Here is a 22,967-nt window from a genome sequence, read left to right as displayed (position 1 = left end):
ACCCAGTTACGGGGTTCGTTACAATACGAATGAGTCTTCAGCAAGGCATTAGTATTTGGAGCGCATATAGTTAAATATCTTCCTTCCTTTGGCCTAGTATTAAAATACAACTTAAAAGAGCAGGAATAAACTCAAAATTCCTGATTTGAGGGATTGCAACTGAGGTAGGGTTGAGAAAGTGGTAGAGGTTACAGTATTGGTGAAATAAACAATTATAGGCATGAGGAGGAATGATGTGAGAAAGTAATATTAAATTAGTTAAGATGAAGAACAAATTAAAAGCAAGCAAACACAACATTGGAGTGCATTACAGAGCCAAAAATAATCAGGGAAAGAGTGAGACAGAAACACACTAATCAGAGAAGATTTCAAACACCTGCTTCTTTCAATGTAATTGGCAGAAAAGGTAATAGAATGAACAGAATAATTAAGATGTATTGAGGAGACCCTCTTCATTAAATATGTAACAAGGCCATCAACAAATCAAGGTCTTTGACCTGAAACGTTAACTATTTCTCTTTCTAGATTATGCCAAAGTGTGTTCCCTGAATTTTGTTATTTCTGACAAACAGGTGGCAGTTCTGTAATTTTAGCAACAGAGGGAGAATGCTTAAGTAATCAGTAAATCAACTGGAATTAACTTAATTCAGGGAAATGCAAAATAGGCTAGGCGTCACATTCTCAATCTGGAAAAGGTTAATTTTACTACAAGACGTAATTGTGCAAATATGGATACTAACAACTATTTTAAACTAATCACTGTCAGAATATTAGTAGCATTCAATAGGATTAATATTCACAGCAAATATGTTACCACAAAAAAGGTGGAAGCCTTAAAACTAGATCCCATTGAGACCTGGCACGCTAAAAACAGGAAAGTATATGTCAGCTTAATATTGCCAAAAATAAACTTCATAAAGAGAAGGTATATATTAATAGCTAAATGTTGGAATAGCAGAAATGTTGGAGGAACTCAGCAGGTCAGGCCCAATCTATGGAAAGGAATAAAGAGTCAAAATTTTGGGCCTAGACCCTTCATCATATTAATTGTATATATTAGTATTAGCAAATAGAGTGAAGGAAAAGCCCATAGACAATTCATAATTAAATTAAGATCAACTGAGTGAAGGAGAAAGTCTTTCTGGAGATCAAAAATGTGTGTCAAGGTGGAAGATTCTCCATCTTCAGAAAAATAGGGTCTTGTACCTCACAGCAACAGTACAATACATGATAAATATAGAAAAAAACAATTACAGCAAGTATATACATGTGTATATTAAACAGTTGAGTTAACATAAGTGGTGCAAAATCAAAAATAAATTTTTAAAGAAGTAATGAGGTTCATGGGGTCAATGTCCATTTAGAAATCAGGGGAAGAAGCTGTTCCTGAATCACTGAATGTGTGCCTTCAGGCTTCTGTATGAAGGTAACAATGAGAAGAGGGCACGTCCCGGGTGTTGGGGGTCCTTAATGACGGACGCTGCCTTCCTGAGGTACCGCTCCTTGAAGATGTCTTGGATACTACCAAGGCTATTGACCATGCTGGAACTGACTAGTTTTAACAACTTTCCGCAACTTACTAAAATTCTGTGCAGTAGACACCTCCCGTCCCGCCCCACCACACCAGACAGTCATCCAGCTTATCAGAATGCACTCCACAGTACATCCGTAGTAGTTTTTGAGTGTTTTAAGTGACAACCTAAGTGTCCTCAAACTCCTAATGAAATTTAGCCGGTGTCTTGCCTTCTTATAGCTGCATCAATATGTTGTGACCAGGTGAGTCCCTCAGAAATATTAACACCCAGGAACTTGAAATTGCTCACTCTCGCCAATTCTGGTCCCTCTATGAAGATTGGTTTGTGATCCCTCATCCTACACTTTCTGAAGTCCACAATCAGCTCTTTTGATCTTACTAACATTGAGTGCAAGGTTGTTGCTACGGCACCACTCAACTAGCTGGTATATCTCACTCCTGTACGCCCTCTCATCACCACCTGATACTCTGCCAAAAAATGGTTGTATCATCAGCAAATTTATAGGTGGCATTTGAGCTACGCCCAACTACACAGTCATGGGTGTAGAGAGATAAGAGCAGTGGGCTAAGCACACATCCCTGTGGTGCTCTGATGTTAACTGTCAGTGAGGTGATATTATTTCCAATCTGCACAGATTGGGGTCTTCTGGTTGGGAAGCCGAGGATCCAGTTACAGAAGGAGATACAGAGGTGCAGGTTCTGTAGTTTCTTGATTGAGACTGTCAGAATGATAGTATTAAATACTGAGCTATAGTCAAAGAACAGTATCCTGACATAAGTATTTGTGTTGTTCAGGTGATCTAAAGCCATTCAGAATGCATCTGCCACAGACCTATTGTGGCGATAGGCAAACTACAGTGAATCCAGCTCCTTACCAAGAACGGAGTTGATTACATCCATGAGTGACCTCTCAAAGCCATAGATGTGAGTGCTATAGTTGTTAAGGCAGCTTACACTGCTCTTCTTGGGCACTGGAAAAATTGTTGCCCTTTTGAAGTAGGTATACATACAACAATATACATGTAATAAGAGGGTCTTCTGATCCCTAATAATTATCTTTAAAATCTGCACAAAGCAAAAGGTTATGGTCAACAAGCATTTTAGTGTGAGGAATGTTGTTCCGATTGGGCATCACCAGGTCTCAGTCTTCAACTTCTGTGTTATATATCAGTCATTTACACTTCACTGAAGAGAACAATTAAGTTTCTAAATGCTGTAAAACATGGAGAGTAGCAAGTTTGGAAAGTTATTGATTACACTAGTTCACAGATGAACTGATCAGATAGGTGAAACTGCCAAAAAGATTTCAATCTGGAGAAGTGAGAAAATGAACTTAGAGAAGACAACCAAGGTAAAGGAATTTATAACAGAAATGGCATTTTTCCAAGATATGGAGAGAAACAGTGATATCTGGCAGAGTTTGTGAAAGTAGCAGGATTGTAAATAAAACAGCTTCATATAAGGAGGTTGTATCAAATATTAAAACAGAAAATACTGGATTACTCAGCCAATCAAGTGGAGAGAGAAACAGGGATAATGTTTTGGGTCGAAATGGGAAAAATGAGAAAACAAGTATGTTTTAAATTGTAGAGAAGCAGCAAGGAGTGGAAAAAAGAAAAAGACTATGAAACTTTGAGACTACAAGAACAAAGCTTAACAAACAGATACAACCTGAGAGAGGATGGCAAAAGCTTATTTGTCATGATTGGATATTCTGGAGAAAATGTAGAGAGAGAGATGAACATGGACAGAGAGAAAAGGTAATAACTGTGAGATATAGAACACTGGAGTTGCTCAGACTCTAAAATAAATGAGTATTCAACATGTCAGACATGCTGAGCGTAAATCCAAATTAAAACTACAGATTGATGACTTCATTAGAAATGTCACTGAAGATCCATTGTCTCTATTCTTTTAAATTTTCCCCAAAATGTAGCTTAACTTCCTGTGTATTTCCAAAATTTTCTTTTTTCAAGATTCAAGATTGTTTTATGTCATTTCCAGTACACGAGAGTAAAGGAGAATGAAATAATTGTTACTCCAGATCCGATGCATTACAAAAACATATTAAGAACACAGTAACCACATAAGATAGCATATATATAGAATGTCATTAAGCAACCTGGTTCATAAGGTGACTGACTAGAAATATTGACGTAGTGGTGGTGGGGGTGTGGTGAGGTGAGTCAGTGGATTAAGTTGTTGATCAGCCTTACTGCTTGGGGAAAGTAACAGTTTTTAAGTCTGGTGGTCCTGGTGCAGATGCTATGTAGCCTCCACCCTGGTGGGTGTGGGACAATCAGCCCACCAGCAGATTTTTATTTCAGATTTGGAGCATTTACAATATTTTGAATTCAAAGAATGTTACTAAACACAGAATTAAGATCCACAATGTATTACCCAAAACAACAGTAGTCAGAAACTTCATGTTATTTACTAAGAACTTCAATGGGCACTTCATGTGAAATAACCTAAAAGGTCATAAATTAAGAAAGGAAAGCAAGACTAGAATAGATGCCACTTCTGTACACAGGAACTCAGGAGACTAATGCCCATCTCCTCAACTGTATAATTCAAAGTTAAACACAATGAATTCTTTTCCTTATTACTTCCATTTCCTTGGACATCTACTCAGTTTGCTGCATAATTTTAGTTTTCCAAAGAACGTTCAAACATTCCTTCAAATTCAGCAAGTCAGTTTATCCCATTTCTCTTTCTCCACAAAACTGCCGGATTGCCAATCCTCTCCATTTTGCTGAAAACCAATACATGCTTCAATGCTCATGAGTTCACTCCCTGGAATGCTCATATGGGCTCTCTCATGTTTTTAATAAATATCAATTATTCCAGAACACTTAAGGCCCATGTTACCTCTTGTCTCCAGTCCTGTACGTTTATCTGCCCCTTTCTTGCCAAGTTCTTAATTCACGACAGCTGTATGTTTCACATTACATGCTTCTTGCCCTTTGACTAACTATTACTTCCCACTCCTTTACTGGGACCAAAACTTCCAACCATTGTTCTTGTATTGTGTTTTGGAACTTAATTCCCTTTCTCTTGCTTTAAAATCATTCTTTCAACTTTCTACTCTAGCTCTTATTTATAGCTCAGTTCATTATTGTCTGTAGAAAACTCAGGACGTTTTTTCTATATTAAGAGGAACCACATGGATCCTATTGTTCAGATTTAAGATTAAAATCTAAAATGGATTTTAAAAATCTAAAAATCTAAAATTGTGATTGTTATATGGTTATATGGATCCTATTTTCATCTAAGAGCGGTTTTATGGCATTCTCTAAAAGATCCCTTCAGATATTTCAATGTTAAAAGATAAATGGAAAACATTAAAGGAGTTCAAATTAATGATTCTTCTTAATATACTGAATAAAAGGGAACTTGTATAATGACCACAAATCAAAGGACTTTATGACAATAATAACAAGATGACAAGGATATTTTTGACAATGGATTTTCATAGAAAACATTGCAGATGAACATTCAATACAAATTTTCTAAACAGGGAAGATAAATAAACTTAAAAACAAACAATATGCAAAGCTACTGAGGAAAAACTAGGAAGTGAGACAAGTTGGAAAGCTCCTAGAAGCCAGCATTTTTGTGCTACAAGATTCTCATTTCACTCTCTATGATGTTTCAGGCACAGCACCTACCCTCAACATATGGAAAATTATGGAACAGGAAGTCAGGGGGAAGATGAAAGAAAAATTACTACTGCGTTTTTTTTCGCAGTGAATGGAAGCCAAACCCTGATTCAGAAATCAAAAGATGCAATGAGGCTCAGCATGATAATTCTTACACTCACTTACCACTGAGATTCACATGTGAACGATAGTCACAGGGGCAAGATATCAAGTGAATGTTGGTTATGATACCAGCAACAAAGACTTTTTGTCAGGGGGATGGAAAAAACACCTTACACAACAATTTAAGAATGACCCAATAACTGGCGTTTCAAAATTCTTTTGAATGAAGAATTACTGAACTCCTATCATGCCTGAACTGACTGCAACATTGATCCCAAGATATGTCTGACAACTATGCTTGTTTAGAAACTCTCTACCATTAAGAATATTCACAGACATTGCTTTCACCACTTTGAGGAAATTCCAAAACAAAAATCACCTTATCTATTTCAAACAGACACACCTAAATTTTAAACATGATTTCTAGTTCCAAGTTAATCTACAAAAGGAAATATCCTTTTCATATCTACCATTCATGATCTTTTGTTTCCATTAAGTCACTACTTATTCTTCTAAATTCCAACAGATTCATAACAAGCCTCTCCAACTTTTTCCACATAAATGGAGCTCATCTCATAGAGGTAACAGTCTAGTGAACCTTCTTTGAGCTATTTCAAATGTATTTATCTCATTCCTCAAATAAGGACATGAAATGTTATCACTCCTTCGATCTATATCAATGAAGCACAGTCTCTTTATTTCTGTATGCAATTCCCTGATCAATAAATAACATTCTACAGGCTTTCCTAATTACTTGATGTATCTGTGACCTAGCTTTTTGTAAATAAAGCACCAGGACATCCAGATCCCTCTGTATCTCACAGCCCTGCAATACTTTGTCATTTAGAATAATAAACTTTTTTTAAAAAATGTCCTGCCTAAATGGACAATTTCACATTTTCTAATATTATAATCAGTTATCAAATATTTGCCATTCACATAATCTACACATATTCTTCACTTCCTCTGAATAGAACTGCAGTCTCTTGCAGTCAGCCAGAAAGTATATACATTACTATTTAACAGTTTTATCAATTTGAGCAAATATGTTAATAATTACTTAAGTGTTTTATCACTAAAATAGTAACTGGGAAAACTGCAATAGAAATAAAATTACTCTAACATGTAAGAATTAAATGTTTATTTATATTTTTCCAAAATATTATTTTGTTTTAGGAAAAAAAACAAGAATATTTCAAGTTGCTTCATTTTTAGTCTCTTTTCAATATGTGCACAAGAATGTATAGTTCGGCAGAACTGTGTGGTCACAGTGTGACTAACCGCATACTTTAAAAGATACTGGCATAAACCGTGTTCCAGTTAAAACTCTCAGAATCCCTCAAGTCTCTCTGCAGCACTGCGCGCAGCTATCACGTGACCATATGCTAATAATGTCAACAAATGTACCAGAAGTGAGCACGTGACCACGATCCCCGCTTCGCCGGGTTTGGTAAATCAAAAATATTTGTTCTGAAATCCACTCAAATTGAACTATGTCATCGGCATTTTCACAGAGTCAATACGATCTCGTCCTTGCCCGCTCATATTAATTCGACTTTCCAGCAGAAAACAAGCAAAAAATAAACATACACATATTTTGTGATTTTTCAGCTCCAACCATGTACTTTGAATACAAACAGTAACAACACAACTGTGACTTACCAGGCAGTCGGTTCATATTGACACCCTGGGCAGACAGTCCAATTCCCATGTACCTGTGAACAATGAGAGCTGTAAATAAGGAATCATCCTCCGCCATCGAAGAGTCACGTAATGTCATTGTCAACAAGAGTGGACTTACCCATCTCTGCCTTTACTCACTATCTTCACCTCGAAGTAATATATGCCACAAGCTGCGGGAATCGGGTGCGTTGCACGAACGGATGCAGCATCTTTGTGATTTTTTCCATGTCCTGATTGAGAAAACAATAATCACCTTAGGAAACACCTTACGAGATTTTAACGTCTTAATTGTTTAAATCTAACAGTTTTTGTGCTCACATTACGTCAGCGTTAAAGAAAATATGAACCTTAAAGAATAAAATATTCTTTTCTAAATCCACCTTAACTGTTGACGAATCTTCAAATAAATATTCTTCACTGAGCTACGTTGGATCGCCTTCATCGTAAGAGGTCTACAAAGATTATCACTACAGTTTTAAACAATACAAGAAGCTCAGCCAAAAAGGAGGTGTTTATTTTAAGCAACTAACAAAATATGATACTGCACTGCCACCATTGAGACGATCCGCAGGGACTTTGTTTCTCAGAAATCATTCGGTAATCATTTCAACAAGAAGACACAAAGCCATAAACGAGGCATATTGAAAGCTCATATGTAAAAAGAGCTATTGTATGAATTGTTGAAACAACATCTTCAAATAAAATTATTTACTGGAGACACAATCAGAGATCAATGACGTCAATCGGTATTAAGAACGTTACCTGTCACAGTGCCAATCATTGCTTCCAAATGAACAGGAAAAAAATCATTATTCACAACACGATCACTCACCGGGTACCTTTTTTTTACAGGATTAAACTAGATTATTCCACAGAGATTACCTTTATAGTGTACACGGAGATTGTTCTGTGACAGTCCGATATAGTTGTACTTGTCTTTTGGGCTCCACGATCGGGGCAGAGGGGACTCATCTTCGTTCACAGCTGGATATAGACGCTTTAATCTTTCATTTAACTCTTTTTCTTGATAATTCAGCGCAGTATCCCCGTGGTTTGAAGCTCCAAACTCAGCCATCTTGGATCCTATTGTGTATATATCCCGGATAACGAACGGATTGTACTGGCACCTTATTGGTCGCCGCACTCTTCGGGGGCCACGGGGCCGAGCGCTGAGGACGACGGATGTTGAAGTGAAAATTCGCCGTCGATAAACACTGTAGAATATTCGACTACAATTCCCGGAATGCAACACGGCGCTCAACACACCGATTCGACAGTTGATTGGCTGTCGGGGAAACCCGAACGCGGCAGCTGAGCGGGGGGGGGGGGGAGAGTAGGGCAATATAAGGATCGTGGGTGCGGGGTATGCTGAGAGTTGTAGTTCTTTTCAATTACTTAGAAACACGGTTCTTGGCAAAAAGAGTGGAGAAAATGAAAAGAAATCGATTCACTTCTACTCTAAAAGTATTTCTCAATGACACAAAGACAAAGTAAGGCACAAGTAATGCGAGAGAGCGGCTTCATCAATGGCTCCGAAAAAAGCCACTGAAATACCCAGAAGGCGTCATAGTCTAGCGAAAACAAACGGGTGGAATGCGGGCCGGCCGACTTCGGGTAGCGACTTTAAATCTCAAAACCAACATCAGCACTAGGTTTTCGAGGATTTTTCATCTAAGGTCAAAGTCCCAAATAATTGGAAAATAGAAACTACAACGTTTACTCGATTAAACTTAAGTTTCACTAAATATAATTTTGCGTGTACCGGCTGAAAGTGATTTCTCGCTACTCTGTGACAGGCACCGAGGGGTAACGAGGGGTCCTAAGCGTCGGGGGCCTTTTACGTGTTACCATGGTAACACGCTGTACACAACAGCTGGTCAAAGAGGGTGAAATTCAGTCGCTCCTTTCTGCGCTTTGTTTGCATTAACTATGACTGCGCGTTCCGCCGGGCGTCCGAAAACACGAACTCCGAACCAGGGGTAAGACAAGAGAACGCCGAGACCGAGCGGGTTATATAGGGAGCCGCCTGCTGTAAACAGATGCAATGCTGCGAATAGCACCTGAAAGAGAGTTGCAGGCTTTCAGGGCGTGTTTCAAAGCCAACAAAGCACATTTTAAGTGTAATTCACGGCATGGGGTAAGAAACGATAGCAAGCTCTCTCAAATGACGACCAGATAAACGGCTCTTGTGATTTGACAAAAGTTTGACTAGGTCACTAGCGATAATTTCTAAGATACAATAGATTATTCACCCGAAAGGGTAAACAGGCTTAAATTTACTGGTGCAATGAAAACTTTTCTAGTGGCCTACTGCGCAGGTAGAGATACGCGATCTTAAAGAGCTTTCAGCTTTTTTCCAACGGCCCAATCGAATCATGATTCATTTGTAAGTGCAAATAAAAGTAAGATAGGGAGAAGGGTTTAAAAAACCTGTTACAGGGCTCCGAGCAGTAACCAGGATGTGGGATATAAAGCACAAACACAAGGAAATCTGCAGATGCTGGAATTCAAATAACACACACAAAATGCTGGTGGAACACAGCAGGCCGGGCAGCATCTATAGGGAGAAGCACTGTCGACGTTTCGGGCCGAGACCCTTCGTCAGGACGAAGCGAAGTCTGTAGAGAATGGTGACAACATTAAACCGGGAATATGTGAATAGTTCTTATTCCTGCACTATAAAAAGAGGAAATTAAAGGAGGCATAGTAAAATATACAATGGAGGTATACCAGAATAATCCCGTAACAAAGAGAATATATTCATTGGTAAGGAATGAAATAGCTTAAATGCTTATCTCCATAAAGGAAACTGAAGGGTGATCTGAGAGATCATGGAAGGATGCAATAGGATTATCATAGAGGTGTTGATTCCACTTATAGACCGAACCAGGGACTTGAAGGCAATGGGCTTTTCTGGAGAAACTGCAGGCATAGTCTTGTTGGTTTGAATGACCTGTTACTATTGCTATAAATATTTCAATATCTTTCATTATGGCAGTAACAGTATCAGAAATGAAGTTGCGGCAACTTTATTATGCTGCATCCAACAACAGAATGAACTGTAGTGGACATTGTTTTAAGAGGATAAACCTGGACACTTGGAAGGGAAAGGTGTAAGAGCATTCTGAAGGCATCAATCAATTTTTGCTCTATTATAGACCTCCCTTTTGCTTTTATGTTGTCATTGAATTCCCTTGTCAGCCATGGTTGCATCATTCTGCCTTTATACTTATTTGAGATGTATCTATCCTGCACCATCCAAATCGCTCCCAGAAACTCCAGCCATTGCCGCTCTGCCGTTAGCTCTGCTAGTGTTCACTTCCAATCATCTTTGGCCAGATCCTCTCTCATGGCACTACAATTCCTTTCACTCCACTGTACTACTGATACATCTAACTTTAGCTTCCTCCTTTCAAACCACAAGGTGAATTCTATTGTAATTTGATCACTGCCTCCTAAAACTTCCTAATCAAATCTGGTTCATTACACAACACCCAATCCAGAATCGCCTTTCTCCTCATGGGCTTAACCACAAGCTGCTCTAAAAAGCCACCTCATAGGCATTCAACAAGTTCCCTCTTGGGATCTAGTACCAAATTGATTTTCCCAATCTACCTGCATATTAAAATTCCCCATGACAATCGTAACATTGCCTTTATTACATGCCTTTTCTACTTCACTTGATATTTATATCTCACAACACACACAAAATGTTGGTGGAACACAGCAGGCCAGGCAGCATCTATAGGGAGAAGCGCTGTCAACGTTTTGGGCCGAAACCCTTCGTCAGGACTTAGTTATGGGATTATTCTGGTATATCTCGATTGTATATTTTACTATGCCTCCTTTAATTTTCTCTTTTTATAGTGCAGGAATAAGAACTATTCACATATTCCCTGTTTAATGTTGTCACCCTTCTCTACAGACTTTAATATTTCTAGTTTTCAGTTCTATAACTCTCCCTCCACCTCCCAGAAATTGGCCATGATACTTTGCTTTGCATTTCTTTAATGGTCTCATCAGCTCACGTTATTATTTTTAATTATTTGTGCACCTGTGACTTTAAATTAGTCACTTCCTTTATCTTACTAAAGCCTTTACTTTCTAATGACCTCTTTATTCTTACCAAAATATATTATCTTCTTGTTACCTATGTGAAAAGTAATTTGACAATTACATACCTGGTTTTCTATTTTTTTTCTCAATTCTTGCCCACTGTAGTATAATATGCAATGTAAACATTTGCATCAGTTTCATTTTCCTTAAAATCATTTCCTTAACCAAACCCAGACTGTTTCAATGACTCTGGTTCGATTGTTTCTGTGATTTTTGCTCGTTTATTGCCATTTGTGTAATTTGTTCTTTTTTTTTGCTCATTGGGTGTTTAATGTTTTCTTTGAATGGGTTCCTTGGTGTTTCTTTGTTTCATGGCAGTCTGTGAGAAGATGAATCTCGGTTGTATACTGCATACATACTTTGATAATAAATATACTTTGAATCTTTGAAACTTTAATTTAGTGCTTTTCATAACTCCTTAGTTTGTTGGATATTTCTGTTTGGTAAGTTCTGATTCTAAGAAAGAGCTTGAGATGCTTTCCTCCTTTAAAGTTCTGTATTAATGCAAGTTATTGTTGTTGATCAATTCAGTTGTCTCTTCCTCACTGCTCTTACGGGTGTCTGTGGAGCTTCTGTTTTCTGATCCTCTAGCACTTCCAAATTCCAAAACTTCTAACAAGCTCACCTATCCCTGGGTTCCTTCTGCAAACCTGATATTAGCAATACAAATCCCAGTCAGACAACTCTTGTTCTTTGGACTATTCCTCATAGTTTCATCATAGGAATATATAATAGAAAAGTAAGTATCAGGAGAGAATACTTGACTTAAATATCTGCAGACATCGACAAAACAGCTGACGTAATTAGATCAGTCCCATTGTGGCCTACGGCACATTGTGAAGGCCCTAAAGGTTAATGAATACAATGATAGGTAGCAATATTTTTGATGGTTTGTGCCATGAGAGACTTTCATTAATTCTATTAATGGAAATCTCTCCAAAATAGAGATCAGTTTAATCAAGAAAACTCTTTATAGACTTGATCATTTCAGACCAAATGTAAGATCAAAAACTATTCTCATTCTTCTGTCTTATTTCATTAAGTTCATTCTAAGTAACTTTTCCGTATAGAACAAATAGAGCATGTTTGAATTATTTTGAATTAAAATAAATGTTCTTCTTTTAAACGCAATAAAGGGAGGCTTCTCTGCACATTTTGTTACTAATCATTCATCCTGCTTCAGTCTACTGTTTAGCAACTTGAGAACTATAATTTCTGTAGCATACCAATCCTGAAGTAACATGATCAATGAACGGGAGTGCACCTGTGGTTTGAAATTAATCTCTTTTTTAAATCTAACTAAAACTCTTATTTTCCAACATGCATTTGCACTGAGTAATGTGCATCAAATAAGTTTGGCATCCAGAACGGTTGAAAGATTCTATGTCAAAAACCTTCTCTTTAGATTTTCCAATTAAGAGGACAAGAAGATTGCTTCCTTGCAATTCTTGCACCAACCAAATGTAGATGATCAAGATTTAAAGGAAAATGGTACAAGACTGAAATGCAGGAAGTATGTGGCAGTTCAGCTGTATCAGCAAAGAAGCCAGAAAATAGGGTAAGACTTTTAGCAGAACTAGAATGTACAAATTATTTATTTTACAGCAATGAACAAACCAGAGGGAGAGGTAGGGAGAAAAGTCATTGATCAAATATGCCAGTTGTTGGAATCATATATTGAATCATTCCTGTCTACTGTATTTCTGCTTGAATTTTTATTCTTATATAATTCCTCCCTCTACAACCTCTAGAAGCATTGTCATTATTGTAAAGCTTGTTGATGTTATCCAAGCCCAGTTATTCTTTATCATATTCATAACTGAGCCTTAAGAGTGAGATGTGGATATGGCAGCCACTTGTGCAACATCAGCCATTCACTGAAAAAGAGCCAGTGTTTGACCTACGCAATTCCTGTGCTTGGTCTGGTGATAAAATAATGACTTCCCATTATGCTGACATTGGAGGCTTTTGATGGTACAAATGACATTGAATCTTTGGAGTGGAGTGTGGTTGAACTTCTTGTTGGAGACCATTATTGGTTAGAACCATTGTAGGGTGAGAAACCTGTGATTCTCATGGCTATGTGGTTCACTCATTGTTAACATCAGTGAGCAAACTGTATTTTGCGTGTCGAGAAAAAAGGTTTGCCTTCATTTGTACTAATATGTTCATAGCAATCTTGGTAAGTGCAATTTGAAAGTCAATTAATTCTAATTTACCACTATCATTATTTTTGTTTTAATTTTAGAGAAATGTCAAGGAAATCCAAAATGGATGTACCTAAACCTGCCTGTCTGACTTATCAGTTACAAGACAGTGCCATAAGATACCATCTTCCACTGAAAGAATTATTGGTAAAGTACTTTAATCACTCAAAATAGCCCTAGAAGATTCTTTTAGGTACACCAAGAAGTACTGGAATGAGGGACAAAAACCACTCAAGAGGAATGGATAGAACTGTTTTATTATGACAGAAAATATATTTTTTGTTTCAGATTGGGTCTGTTTATTGTCTTTCCAGCAGACTGGTTCTACTCCAAGTTCATTTTGCGTCACTGGATTGAATTTTAGGGATGTTTATATTTCAGTTTTTATTTTTCCCCTCCAAGCATCCCATTAAGCAATAAGCAATGTTAGATTTTCAATGTATGTAATCTGGCTGCATCTAAAGTGTAGCCTTGGGAAAACACAGCCAGGAAGTTCAAAAAAAAGATTTAATACCTCCCATCGTAAATTTGATTTATTTACTTATTTTCTAAACACAAGTGTATGTCTTTTGGATATGCCATTTTTCTATTAATTTACACACTGACCTCATGTTTCATTACCATGCAGCCAAGTGTGGAAGTGAATGAGGGCTACTTGTCTAGCTGGCCTGGGCATATAGGTGGAGAGATTGTTCAACATAAACAAAAGTTTCACCCGTCAAAAATTGACAAACAGCATGGGTAAGAGCCGTTGATCCTTATGCTTATAGAGAATGTTAAAAATTATAAATTGATAGAAATTACTTGTTAATGTAGAGATGTAAATAATTCATCAAATTTTCTGCTATTTGAAACCCTTGATGGATCAATTGCTCCTTTGAGCCATTTAAATCAGATAAAATGTGTTGATTTTACTCTTCAGTGGTAGAAGGCTACAATTGGATTTGGTGATCCTAAAAGCAGTAACAAAGCAACATTAAATATTCCCAGCTTGAAAATGATGGGATCAGGCCATTCTCTGCCCAGAGGCTGTTGCATTATCTAAATTAGCCCATGACTGATCAGTCTTTCTTCAAGGTATGTGGGAATAAAGCAGAAATATAGTTCATTTGTATTTTGGTCTACACTTTTCCATTCAATATCTCTTGATTTCCCCTAGACTCCAAAAATAGGTCAGTTTTACTTTTGAATATATTAAATAACTATAGTATTTAAAGTCTTCTGGCTTGGAGAATTCAGAAGTTTCATGGCCCTTTGAGTGAAGAAATGTCTCCTTGTGTGGTTCTTGGTCTTGATTACGGACTTTGTAGAAAATGTATTTTGAAATCTATTTTTTGACAAGTCTTTCATTCAAATCAACTCTCACTGAGTCCTTATTTCAGGCAAATTTGGAATTCTAGCCAAATTTCTCCCAACTAAAGATATTTGCATGGGCCCTAGCAATGTCTGCCTTTTCACTGCATTGTCAAGCACCTTTGCTCTGTCTGCCGCAGAAGGCAAACTCTCCTGGTTACTGTCCATTACAATTTGACTTCCTATTCCCATTATAACATAATGAGGCCAAATGGGTCGGAGGAACAAAACCTCATTCTGTCTGGGTAGCCTCCAAACTAATGCCATGAACATTGATTTCTCTAACTTAGGGTAATTTTTCCATCCCCCCCCCCCCTTCTCTTTCTTTCCATTCCCCTCTCACTTGTTCTCACCTGCCCTTCACCTCCCTTCCCTTTCTTCCATGGTCTCTTCTTATCAGATTCCTTCCTCAGCCCTTTATATCTAACATCTATACCCTCCCAGCTTCTTACCTAACCCCTCTCCCCTACCCATCCACATTCCCTCTCACCTGGTTTCACCTATCACCTGATAGCTGGTACTCCTTCCCCTCATCCAACCACCTTATACTAGCTTCTGCTGCCTTCTTTTCTAGTCCTGCTGAAGGATGTGTGCCATGGTGTCCACAGATGCTGCCTGATTTGCTGAGTTCCTGCAAAATTTAGTGTGTGTTGATCAAGATTTCCAACAACTGCAAAATCTCTTGGGTTTATATCTTTGAACCCTCTCCTTGTACAAGAGCTATCAAATTCTTAAGAAATATTTCCAACAATTAAGAAATTTGGCTATGACTTCAAAAGCATACACCCAGACATAACAATGAGACAACCCCAGTTTAGAAGATACGAATAACTTCAACCAGTTTATTTTAGACGAAATCCTCAAAATTATCAGTTGCTACATTCATTAATAACATTATGACATAATGTAACATAACATTAACAATGCATTTAAAATTACATTATAGTTATATTTAATATAGTTTAGACTGTCAAGGGAATAGAAAAATTAATTGTGCAATTATTTTGAAAAAAAAACTTGATTATGGTTTTAATTACTCAAGAATATTGGAGCAGTAGTAGGGCACCTGGCTCCTCTAACCTGCCCACCATTTAATATGATCATTGCTAATTTACCTGAGGACTCAAATTTTCTTTTGAACTTGCTCCATATTGTACTCCATTTCATTATATTTCAGTAATTAATCTATCTCCTTGTAAATATCTCCAATGATATAGCTTCACTTAGAGGTTAATTATTCTAGAGATTCTGCAAGAATAATTCCACATATCTCAATTATAAATGGCCTCCTCACTTCTCTCATAACTGCTCATTTATTTGGGACTCTCTTACTAGCAGAAATATCCAACATCTACCCTAGCATTTCCCCTTAGGAATTTACATGCTTAATAAGACGATTCCCCATTCTTCTAAACCCAAAAGAATGTAGCTCTAACCCTTTTGGGCATTCTTGAGAGCACACACCTCTCATCCCAGGAATTAACTGAACAGATCTATTCTGGACTGTCTCTATTCTTTCTTAAATAAGTGGAACAAAACTGAGCACATTATAACAGGTGCAGCCTCACCAGTATCAGTACAATCTTTCTAAATTCCAGTCTCCTGCAATGAATACCAATGTGCTATTACCCAGCTAATTACTTATAGTGCCCGTTTTAACCTTACAGATATGGTCCTGCATGTGCAAGCAATACTCCAAAACCTCGGTTCTTGGAAAAGTTGGAAGACCACTTGAGAAAAGAGCTCCAAGTCTTGGATCCAAATGTGCCCAATGCTCAAGAAGTTAATCTACAAGTGTGTATACAATTACTGCTCAGATATAGATGACATTTTTGTACTATGTAGAGGTACTGATTAATCAATTAAACAATTAATCTGACACTTTTGAGTTTATAAGGAAGCTAGAGTTACCAACACTCCACAAAACAATTATATTCTGTTGGTACCTTTTTGGGTAAATGACCTGTTTGTCATTAAACTAAATTTCAGTCTATATTTATTATTCAAAGCCCTTTACTAATAAAGTCAGTAATATCCAGTCATTCAAATTAGGAAGATGGAATAAACCACTTCTAATGCAATGCAGTTTTGAAATTGTTCAAAGATAGAGGTCAGGAATTCTTAAGTACTAATTGGTATAGTTAATAACTAAATGATATAGATAAGGACTAATTATTAAAGGGATAGTTACATTCCAAATACATGCAGGTTGGTAAGTTAAATGGCTATTTTAAATTGCTTTTAGTATTTAGCAAGAGCTGGGATCTGTGAGGAGCTGATACCTAGAATCAAAACTATGATTAATGTAGGATTAGTGAAAATGGGTGGTAAATGGATTCTCTGCTGTATGTCATGATCAGCCTAATTTGAAGTATTACTTTGAATGTTATAGCTCATTCCAAAGGAAGTGATGACAGAGAATAACGAAGAGCGATAAACAATTGATCATTTTACTGCTTGCCCAGTAAAGTCAGTTAAGAGTTTCTAATCATGTTACCTTGTGATCTTTGTTCCAACCAATAAACAATGTCACTACCGAATGAAGTATAGCGACTGAAATGAGTTAGATTGCTACTGAAACCTCTCAAACAAGAAGGCAGTGAGAATTATCCTTTCAAGTGGTGAGTGGAAAGTGTGTCCCTGAATAAATTAACCAATTCCTTTTCTAGGAATAAACCCAACCCGCTCTGATTATCTTCAGCTGAAAATATATCAACCAATCATTGCCCAGGAAAAATAATGCACATTTGTATTAAATTACAATCTTGTTGCCAAATAGCAACTTAGTATTATTACTACTTATTAAATAGATACAGGCAACAATAGAAACTGTTTATCTGAAAATAATTGCAGAAAAGTGAATCAAAGTTGAGTTTATTGTATTCTGCACAAGTATGAATATCTTCACTAATACACCAGGGAAAGGATAATCCAGAATGTGCACAAAGCCATTTTACCTTTGTGACCATTTCAAACACAATACAATTTTCACATAACAATGGCAAGTAATGAAATAACTCACTCATTGTAAAAAGATATTTTGTACAGGAAATAGAATCTGCACAGTGCAGCTAATTATGATGTTTGCCTGTGGGTCATCATCAGATGTATCCTCCCAATTAGATAATAGATCTTTATTGCTATTCTCTTTGTACTGCTCCTGAGCCATTATCCTGAACTAATCAGTACTTTGTTCTCAAATAGATAAGCTTTAACTTTCACTCAAACTTCCTTATGCAAGACTTTATGCAATGCCTCTTGGACTCCAATAAATAACATTAACAAAATTGTCCTGCCTATGGCTTTGCTCTTCTCAACAAGAAACTCAATAAAAATCATCAGGAATGATCTACTTTTTATTAATTTATACAGGTTGTCTTTAGTCAACTGAAGATTTTGGGGTATAAGGTAATTCTAATCTTAATTAAAGATATAAGAATACTGTACAAAAAAAAGTAGGAATAAGGTATTCAGTTTCTTGTGTCTGCTGCATCATTCAGTAAAATCAGGCTGATCTTTTACCTCCATGTCTCTTCCTGCACTAACCGTGAATCCCTAAATTCCCTTAGGATCTAAAACTATCAATATCAGCCCTGGTTCTTCTGAACAATTGAGTTTCCACAGTCCTTTTCATTATTCCTAGAAGTAATTTCTGATCATTTTGGCCATGAATGGCCAGGCCTTTATTTCGGCACTAAAAAATAAAACAAAACATGTTTGCTGATCTTTTGAATCCTGATTGTATGCGAATGTATACCTAAAAGAAGATTGTACTCATTCACAAAATATTCCCTTTCCTCAATCTGTGTAAAATTTTCCAGTTGTCAGCTGGAAGTTTACTTTGTACCCCTATCATCAATGATCTTAGGCTTTGTTTTCATCACTCTGACATTTATCTCTCATAATAGGACTCAAGAAAGCTCTCCAGAATATTTAGAATAAGTACAACATAAGCAGGTGCAGTTAATATGGAAAGTTTAACATTATTTACTCCCAGGCCATAGTATTTGTTAATTTACTGAGGTACTAACTTAAACCCCACTTTTTGTTATTGAAGACTAATTATTCTGCTTTCTACAAAGGCTTACCGTGAAGTGTTTGAATATTTCATTGAAGATCTAAAAACCTACAAGCCATTGCTATCTGCCATCAAAAATGAATATGAAATTGCCCTGGGTATGTAATTTTCTCTCAATGTATTTCTGTAGTACACTCCAAACAGAGTGAATAAGAAAAGTCTGTGATCTTTTATCACATGGCTGTTAACTGATGATTTACTCTAGTTTGAAAGTATCTATTAATTCAATGAATAACATCATAATGTAAATACAACACAAATAATTTTGTATAAATATCATTTCCAATTACAGTTGCTATCAAGAGATTGTTAGTGGTTTGAAAACCTTTCACTGAGTTCTTCAATTATAATAAGCAGGACTTTTCCAGGTTTGATCAATGGCTGAATAAATTGAACCCGATAAGCATAGCGGCAGTTGTGATACCTTTGATTTCAAAGGGATGATCCTGAGATTAGGGGCTTCTCATTCCTGGTTGCTAGTCATTGACATAGACAGAATTAGACTTAGCAGTGTTGACCTAATTGTAAGTAACTTTTTAGAACTTAGAATTCCACATAAAACCTAGAATCCTGGATGAGCTGGCAAAGGACACATAATACACAAGCAACATCTCTGAAGATCTATCTTGGGCCCAACATACAATATTGATGCAATTATGAAGAAGGCACACCAGCGGCTATACTCCATTAGGGGTTTGAGGAGATTTGGCATGTCACCAAAGACTCCAGCAAATTTCTACGCATGTACTATGGAAAGCATTCTGACTTATTGTATCACCGTCTGGTATGGAGGCACCAATGTACAGGATTGGAAGAAAACCGCAAGGGTTATCAGCTCAGCCAGATCCATTCTGCGCATTAATCTCCTCACCATCAAGGACATCTTCAATAGGTGACGCCTCAAGAAGGTGATATCCATCATTAAGGGCTGTCACCATCCAAGACGTGCCTTCTTCTGATTGCTACCATCAAGGAGGAGGTACAGGAGCCTGAAGACACACACTCAATGTTTTAGGAACCGCTTCTTCCCCTCTGCCATCAGATTTCTGAAAGGACCGTTTTTTAAATTTATTGTAACTTATGGTAAATTTTTATGTATTACACTGTACTGCTGCAAAACAACAAATGTGTTGATACATGTCAGTGACAATAAATCTGATTTTGACAGTGGAAAAATTTATTGAAATGTCAATAATACCATGTTTCATGAAACCTAAGATTTCAAATTCAAGTGATTTTCAAACTAAACAATTATTAGCGAGGAGATATGTTGATACCTTTGTCATGTTCCTGGCAAGGAAAAACAATGCTGTAATAGGCTATCCTTCTCTCCTTTCTAATCTTCCCTCATTGTCCATTATAAACCAGCAACAGTAATTTAAAAATAAATGGAGGAGCAAACTGATATGGCAAATTTTCTGCACATGGTTCAAAAAATGGCAAGTTTACCTTCACAAGATTTACAGCCAGATCTACCAACAAGCTGAAGGGCTGTTGGCTGATCTGTGCTTTCTCTTGTTTCCATTTAGATCACAGATCCAGATGGTCTGCTGATTGCTCAGCCAGCTACCTTCCAAGCATCTGACTGCCGATGTGGTTGAGTACTGGACTCTCATGGCCTTTGCATCACCATGTTATTCAGCAATCAAGCACAATCAAGACTTTTAATCACAATTGATCTGCCTAGTTTTTGCATGTTGACCTTTAGCATGTTGCTCAGTGGGGTACTGATGATAATACTCTATCCAGAAAGGATGAGGAGCCACTTCTATAAAACACGATTTCTCAGGAGCCTTTACTTCACATCAATAGTCACAAAGATCAGAAATTTGTAGGAAATGCTGCCCAAATTAGCCATGATAATGACTGTTAAGGTCAGAGTGGCATTGAATGTTTCGTTTCTGTCTCCAATAAGGCTTGAGTTGGTAACATGCATACGGCCTCTACATTAGGAAGATTACCGGGGTTCTTTCTTTCAACACTGCAAAATCCATTCCAGTATTGGAAAAATCAGAAGCAGTATGTGGTCTGCCAGGACTTTTCAAAGGTACAGGTCACACTCTCAGCTTTTTGATGGTGTCACATCAGAAAATTAACTGGAAGGGCTTACACAATCTTAAAGTGCAGCTGATATCTGCTCATAACCAAAAGTCTCCACTGGTAAATCCAAATTTCACAGAAGACACTCATGATATCTACACCCTCACTCATGACACATATACCCTGTGGCAATCTGCTGCACTCTTGCATTTTGAGCTTCCTAGCCATTCCAAAGGATAATTGCTTTGGAATAAAGCCTGTCTTCTAATGACTTAATTGCTGGCAATATTGCTTGTATTTGCAGCAAACTTTTGCATCCACCACAACCTTGCTCTTATGAGGTTTGTACTCTTTAATAGCAACAGTGTTATGACTGTGATCAGAGACACTGAAGTTGGTAATAGAGAAGTCTTTATTCATGATAACAAACAGACATTCTTTTGAAGATCCTTGCGTCAGAGTTTCACAAACTCAGAAGTACATCAGGTTTTTATACTCTTAAGATCAATAGGCGATTCAATACAATTTCAGTAGTTACAATGACATCATCCACATCATAACTCTGTGTTGACTATTTGTTTTGAATTGCATAACAATAGTGGGACACTCATCTGAATGTTCAAATACCTTGGTTGAGACAAACTAATTACAAACTTCCCTGAACTTATTTATAATAATGTAAATTCCTTAAACCTAAAGTTGATGGCAGGGCATTTAACACAACCCCATTGTCTGAAGTTTGGCCACACAACAGTGAGTATAGGAATAGAGTGAGGTGGAGTATAAATGCGTGGCTAAGGGATTGGAGCAGGAGGCAGGGATTCAGAATTCCGGATCATTGGGACCTCTTTTGGAACAGGCGTGACCTGTACAAAAAGGACAGGTTGCACATGAATGCCAGGGGGACCAATATCCTGGCAAGGAGGTTTGCTAAGGCTATTGGGGAGAATTTGAACTAGAATTGCTGGCAGGTGGGAACCAAACTGAAGAGACGGAGGAAGGGGCGATTAGCTCACAAATAGAGAAAGCTTGGAGACAGAGCAAAAGGGAGGATAGGCAGGTGATAGAGAAGGGATACATTCAAGCTGATGCTTTGGGACATGTCTGTTTTAATGCAAGAAGCATCATGAACAAAGTGGATGAACTTAGAGCATGGATCAGTACTTGGAACTCTGGTGTTGTGGCCATTACGGAGGCATGGGGCAGGAATGGGTACTTAGAGTGCCAGGCTTTAGATATTTCAGAAAGGACAGGGAGGGAGGCATAAGAGGTGGGGGTGTGGCACTGCTGATCAGAGAGACTATCACAGTTGCAGAAAAGGAAGTCATGGAGGGATTGTCTACTGAGTGTCTGTGGGTGGAAGTTAGAAACAGGAAGGGGTCAATAACTCTACTGGGTATTTTTTATAGTTCACCCAATAGTAACAGGACATCGAGGATCAGATAGGTAGATAGATTCTGGAAAGGTGTAATAATAACAGGGTTGTCGTGGTGGGAGATTTTAATTTCCCAAATATTGATTGGTATCTCCCTAGAGCAAGGGGTTTAGATGGGGTGGAGTTTGTTGGGTGTGTTCAGGAAGGTTTCCTGACACAATATGTAGATAAGCCTACAGGAGGAGAGGCTGTACTTGATCTCTTATTGGGAAATGAACCTGGTCAGGTGTCAGGTCTCTCAGTGGGAGAGCATTTTGGTGATAGTGATTACAATTCTATCTCCTTTACCACAGCATTGGACAGGGATAGGAACAGACAAGTTAGGAAAGCATTTAATTGGAGAAAGGGGAAATATGAAGCTATCAGGCAGGAAGTTGGAAGCATAAATTGGAAACGGATGTTCTCAGGGAAATGCACGGCAGAAATGTGGCAAATATTCAGGGGACATTTGTGTGGCGTACTGCACAGGTACATTCCAATGAGACAGGGAAATGATGGTAGGGTACAGGAATCGTGGTGTACAAAGGCTGTTGAAAATCTAGTTAAGAAAAAAAGAAAAGCTTATGAATGGTTCAAAAACTAGGTAATGATAGAGATCAAGAAGTCTAGCTAGAAGGAACTTAAGAATGAAATTAGGAAAGCCAGAAGGGGCCATGAGAAGGCCTTCGCGAGCAGGATTAAGGAAAACCCCGAGGCATTCTACAAGTATGTGAACAGCAAGAGGATAAGACATGACAGAATTGGACCAATCAAGTGT

General features: G+C 37.6%; 2 protein-coding genes across 7 annotated transcripts in view; one reads left to right on the top strand and one right to left on the bottom strand.

The window, feature by feature from the left end:
* Positions 1-8,076, bottom strand: part of ranbp10 (RAN binding protein 10) — a 141,782-nt gene extending 133,706 nt beyond the window's left edge. For both annotated transcript variants that reach the window (XM_059992756.1, XM_059992757.1), the window contains exons 1-3: positions 7,864-8,076; positions 7,100-7,211; positions 6,961-7,013 (exon numbers count right to left, since the gene is read on the bottom strand). In XM_059992756.1, the coding sequence (XP_059848739.1) occupies positions 6,961-7,013; positions 7,100-7,211; positions 7,864-8,056 (358 nt within the window). In that variant the 5' untranslated portion in view covers positions 8,057-8,076. The remainder of the gene's footprint in view (positions 1-6,960; positions 7,014-7,099; positions 7,212-7,863) is intronic.
* Positions 8,077-8,806: 730 nt separating this feature from the next.
* tsnaxip1 (translin-associated factor X interacting protein 1) overlaps positions 8,807-22,967 on the top strand; it is a 62,962-nt gene continuing 48,801 nt past the window's right edge. For 3 of the 5 annotated variants that reach the window (XM_059992755.1, XM_059992753.1, XM_059992754.1), the window contains exons 1-5: positions 8,825-8,960; positions 13,346-13,451; positions 13,933-14,045; positions 16,325-16,451; positions 18,740-18,833. In XM_059992755.1, coding sequence (XP_059848738.1) covers positions 8,911-8,960; positions 13,346-13,451; positions 13,933-14,045; positions 16,325-16,451; positions 18,740-18,833 — 490 coding nt within the window. In that variant the 5' untranslated portion in view covers positions 8,825-8,910. Of the gene's footprint in view, positions 8,961-12,502; positions 12,656-13,345; positions 13,452-13,932; positions 14,046-16,324; positions 16,452-18,739; positions 18,834-22,967 lie in introns of all 5 variants that reach the window. The other 2 variants (XM_059992752.1, XM_059992751.1) reach the window with 2 other exon arrangements.

This window comes from Hypanus sabinus, chromosome 17, assembly GCF_030144855.1.
Source record: "Hypanus sabinus isolate sHypSab1 chromosome 17, sHypSab1.hap1, whole genome shotgun sequence".
NCBI classification, from domain to species: Eukaryota; Metazoa; Chordata; class Chondrichthyes; order Myliobatiformes; family Dasyatidae; genus Hypanus; species Hypanus sabinus.
This window is presented reverse-complemented; position numbering and strand designations above follow the sequence as displayed.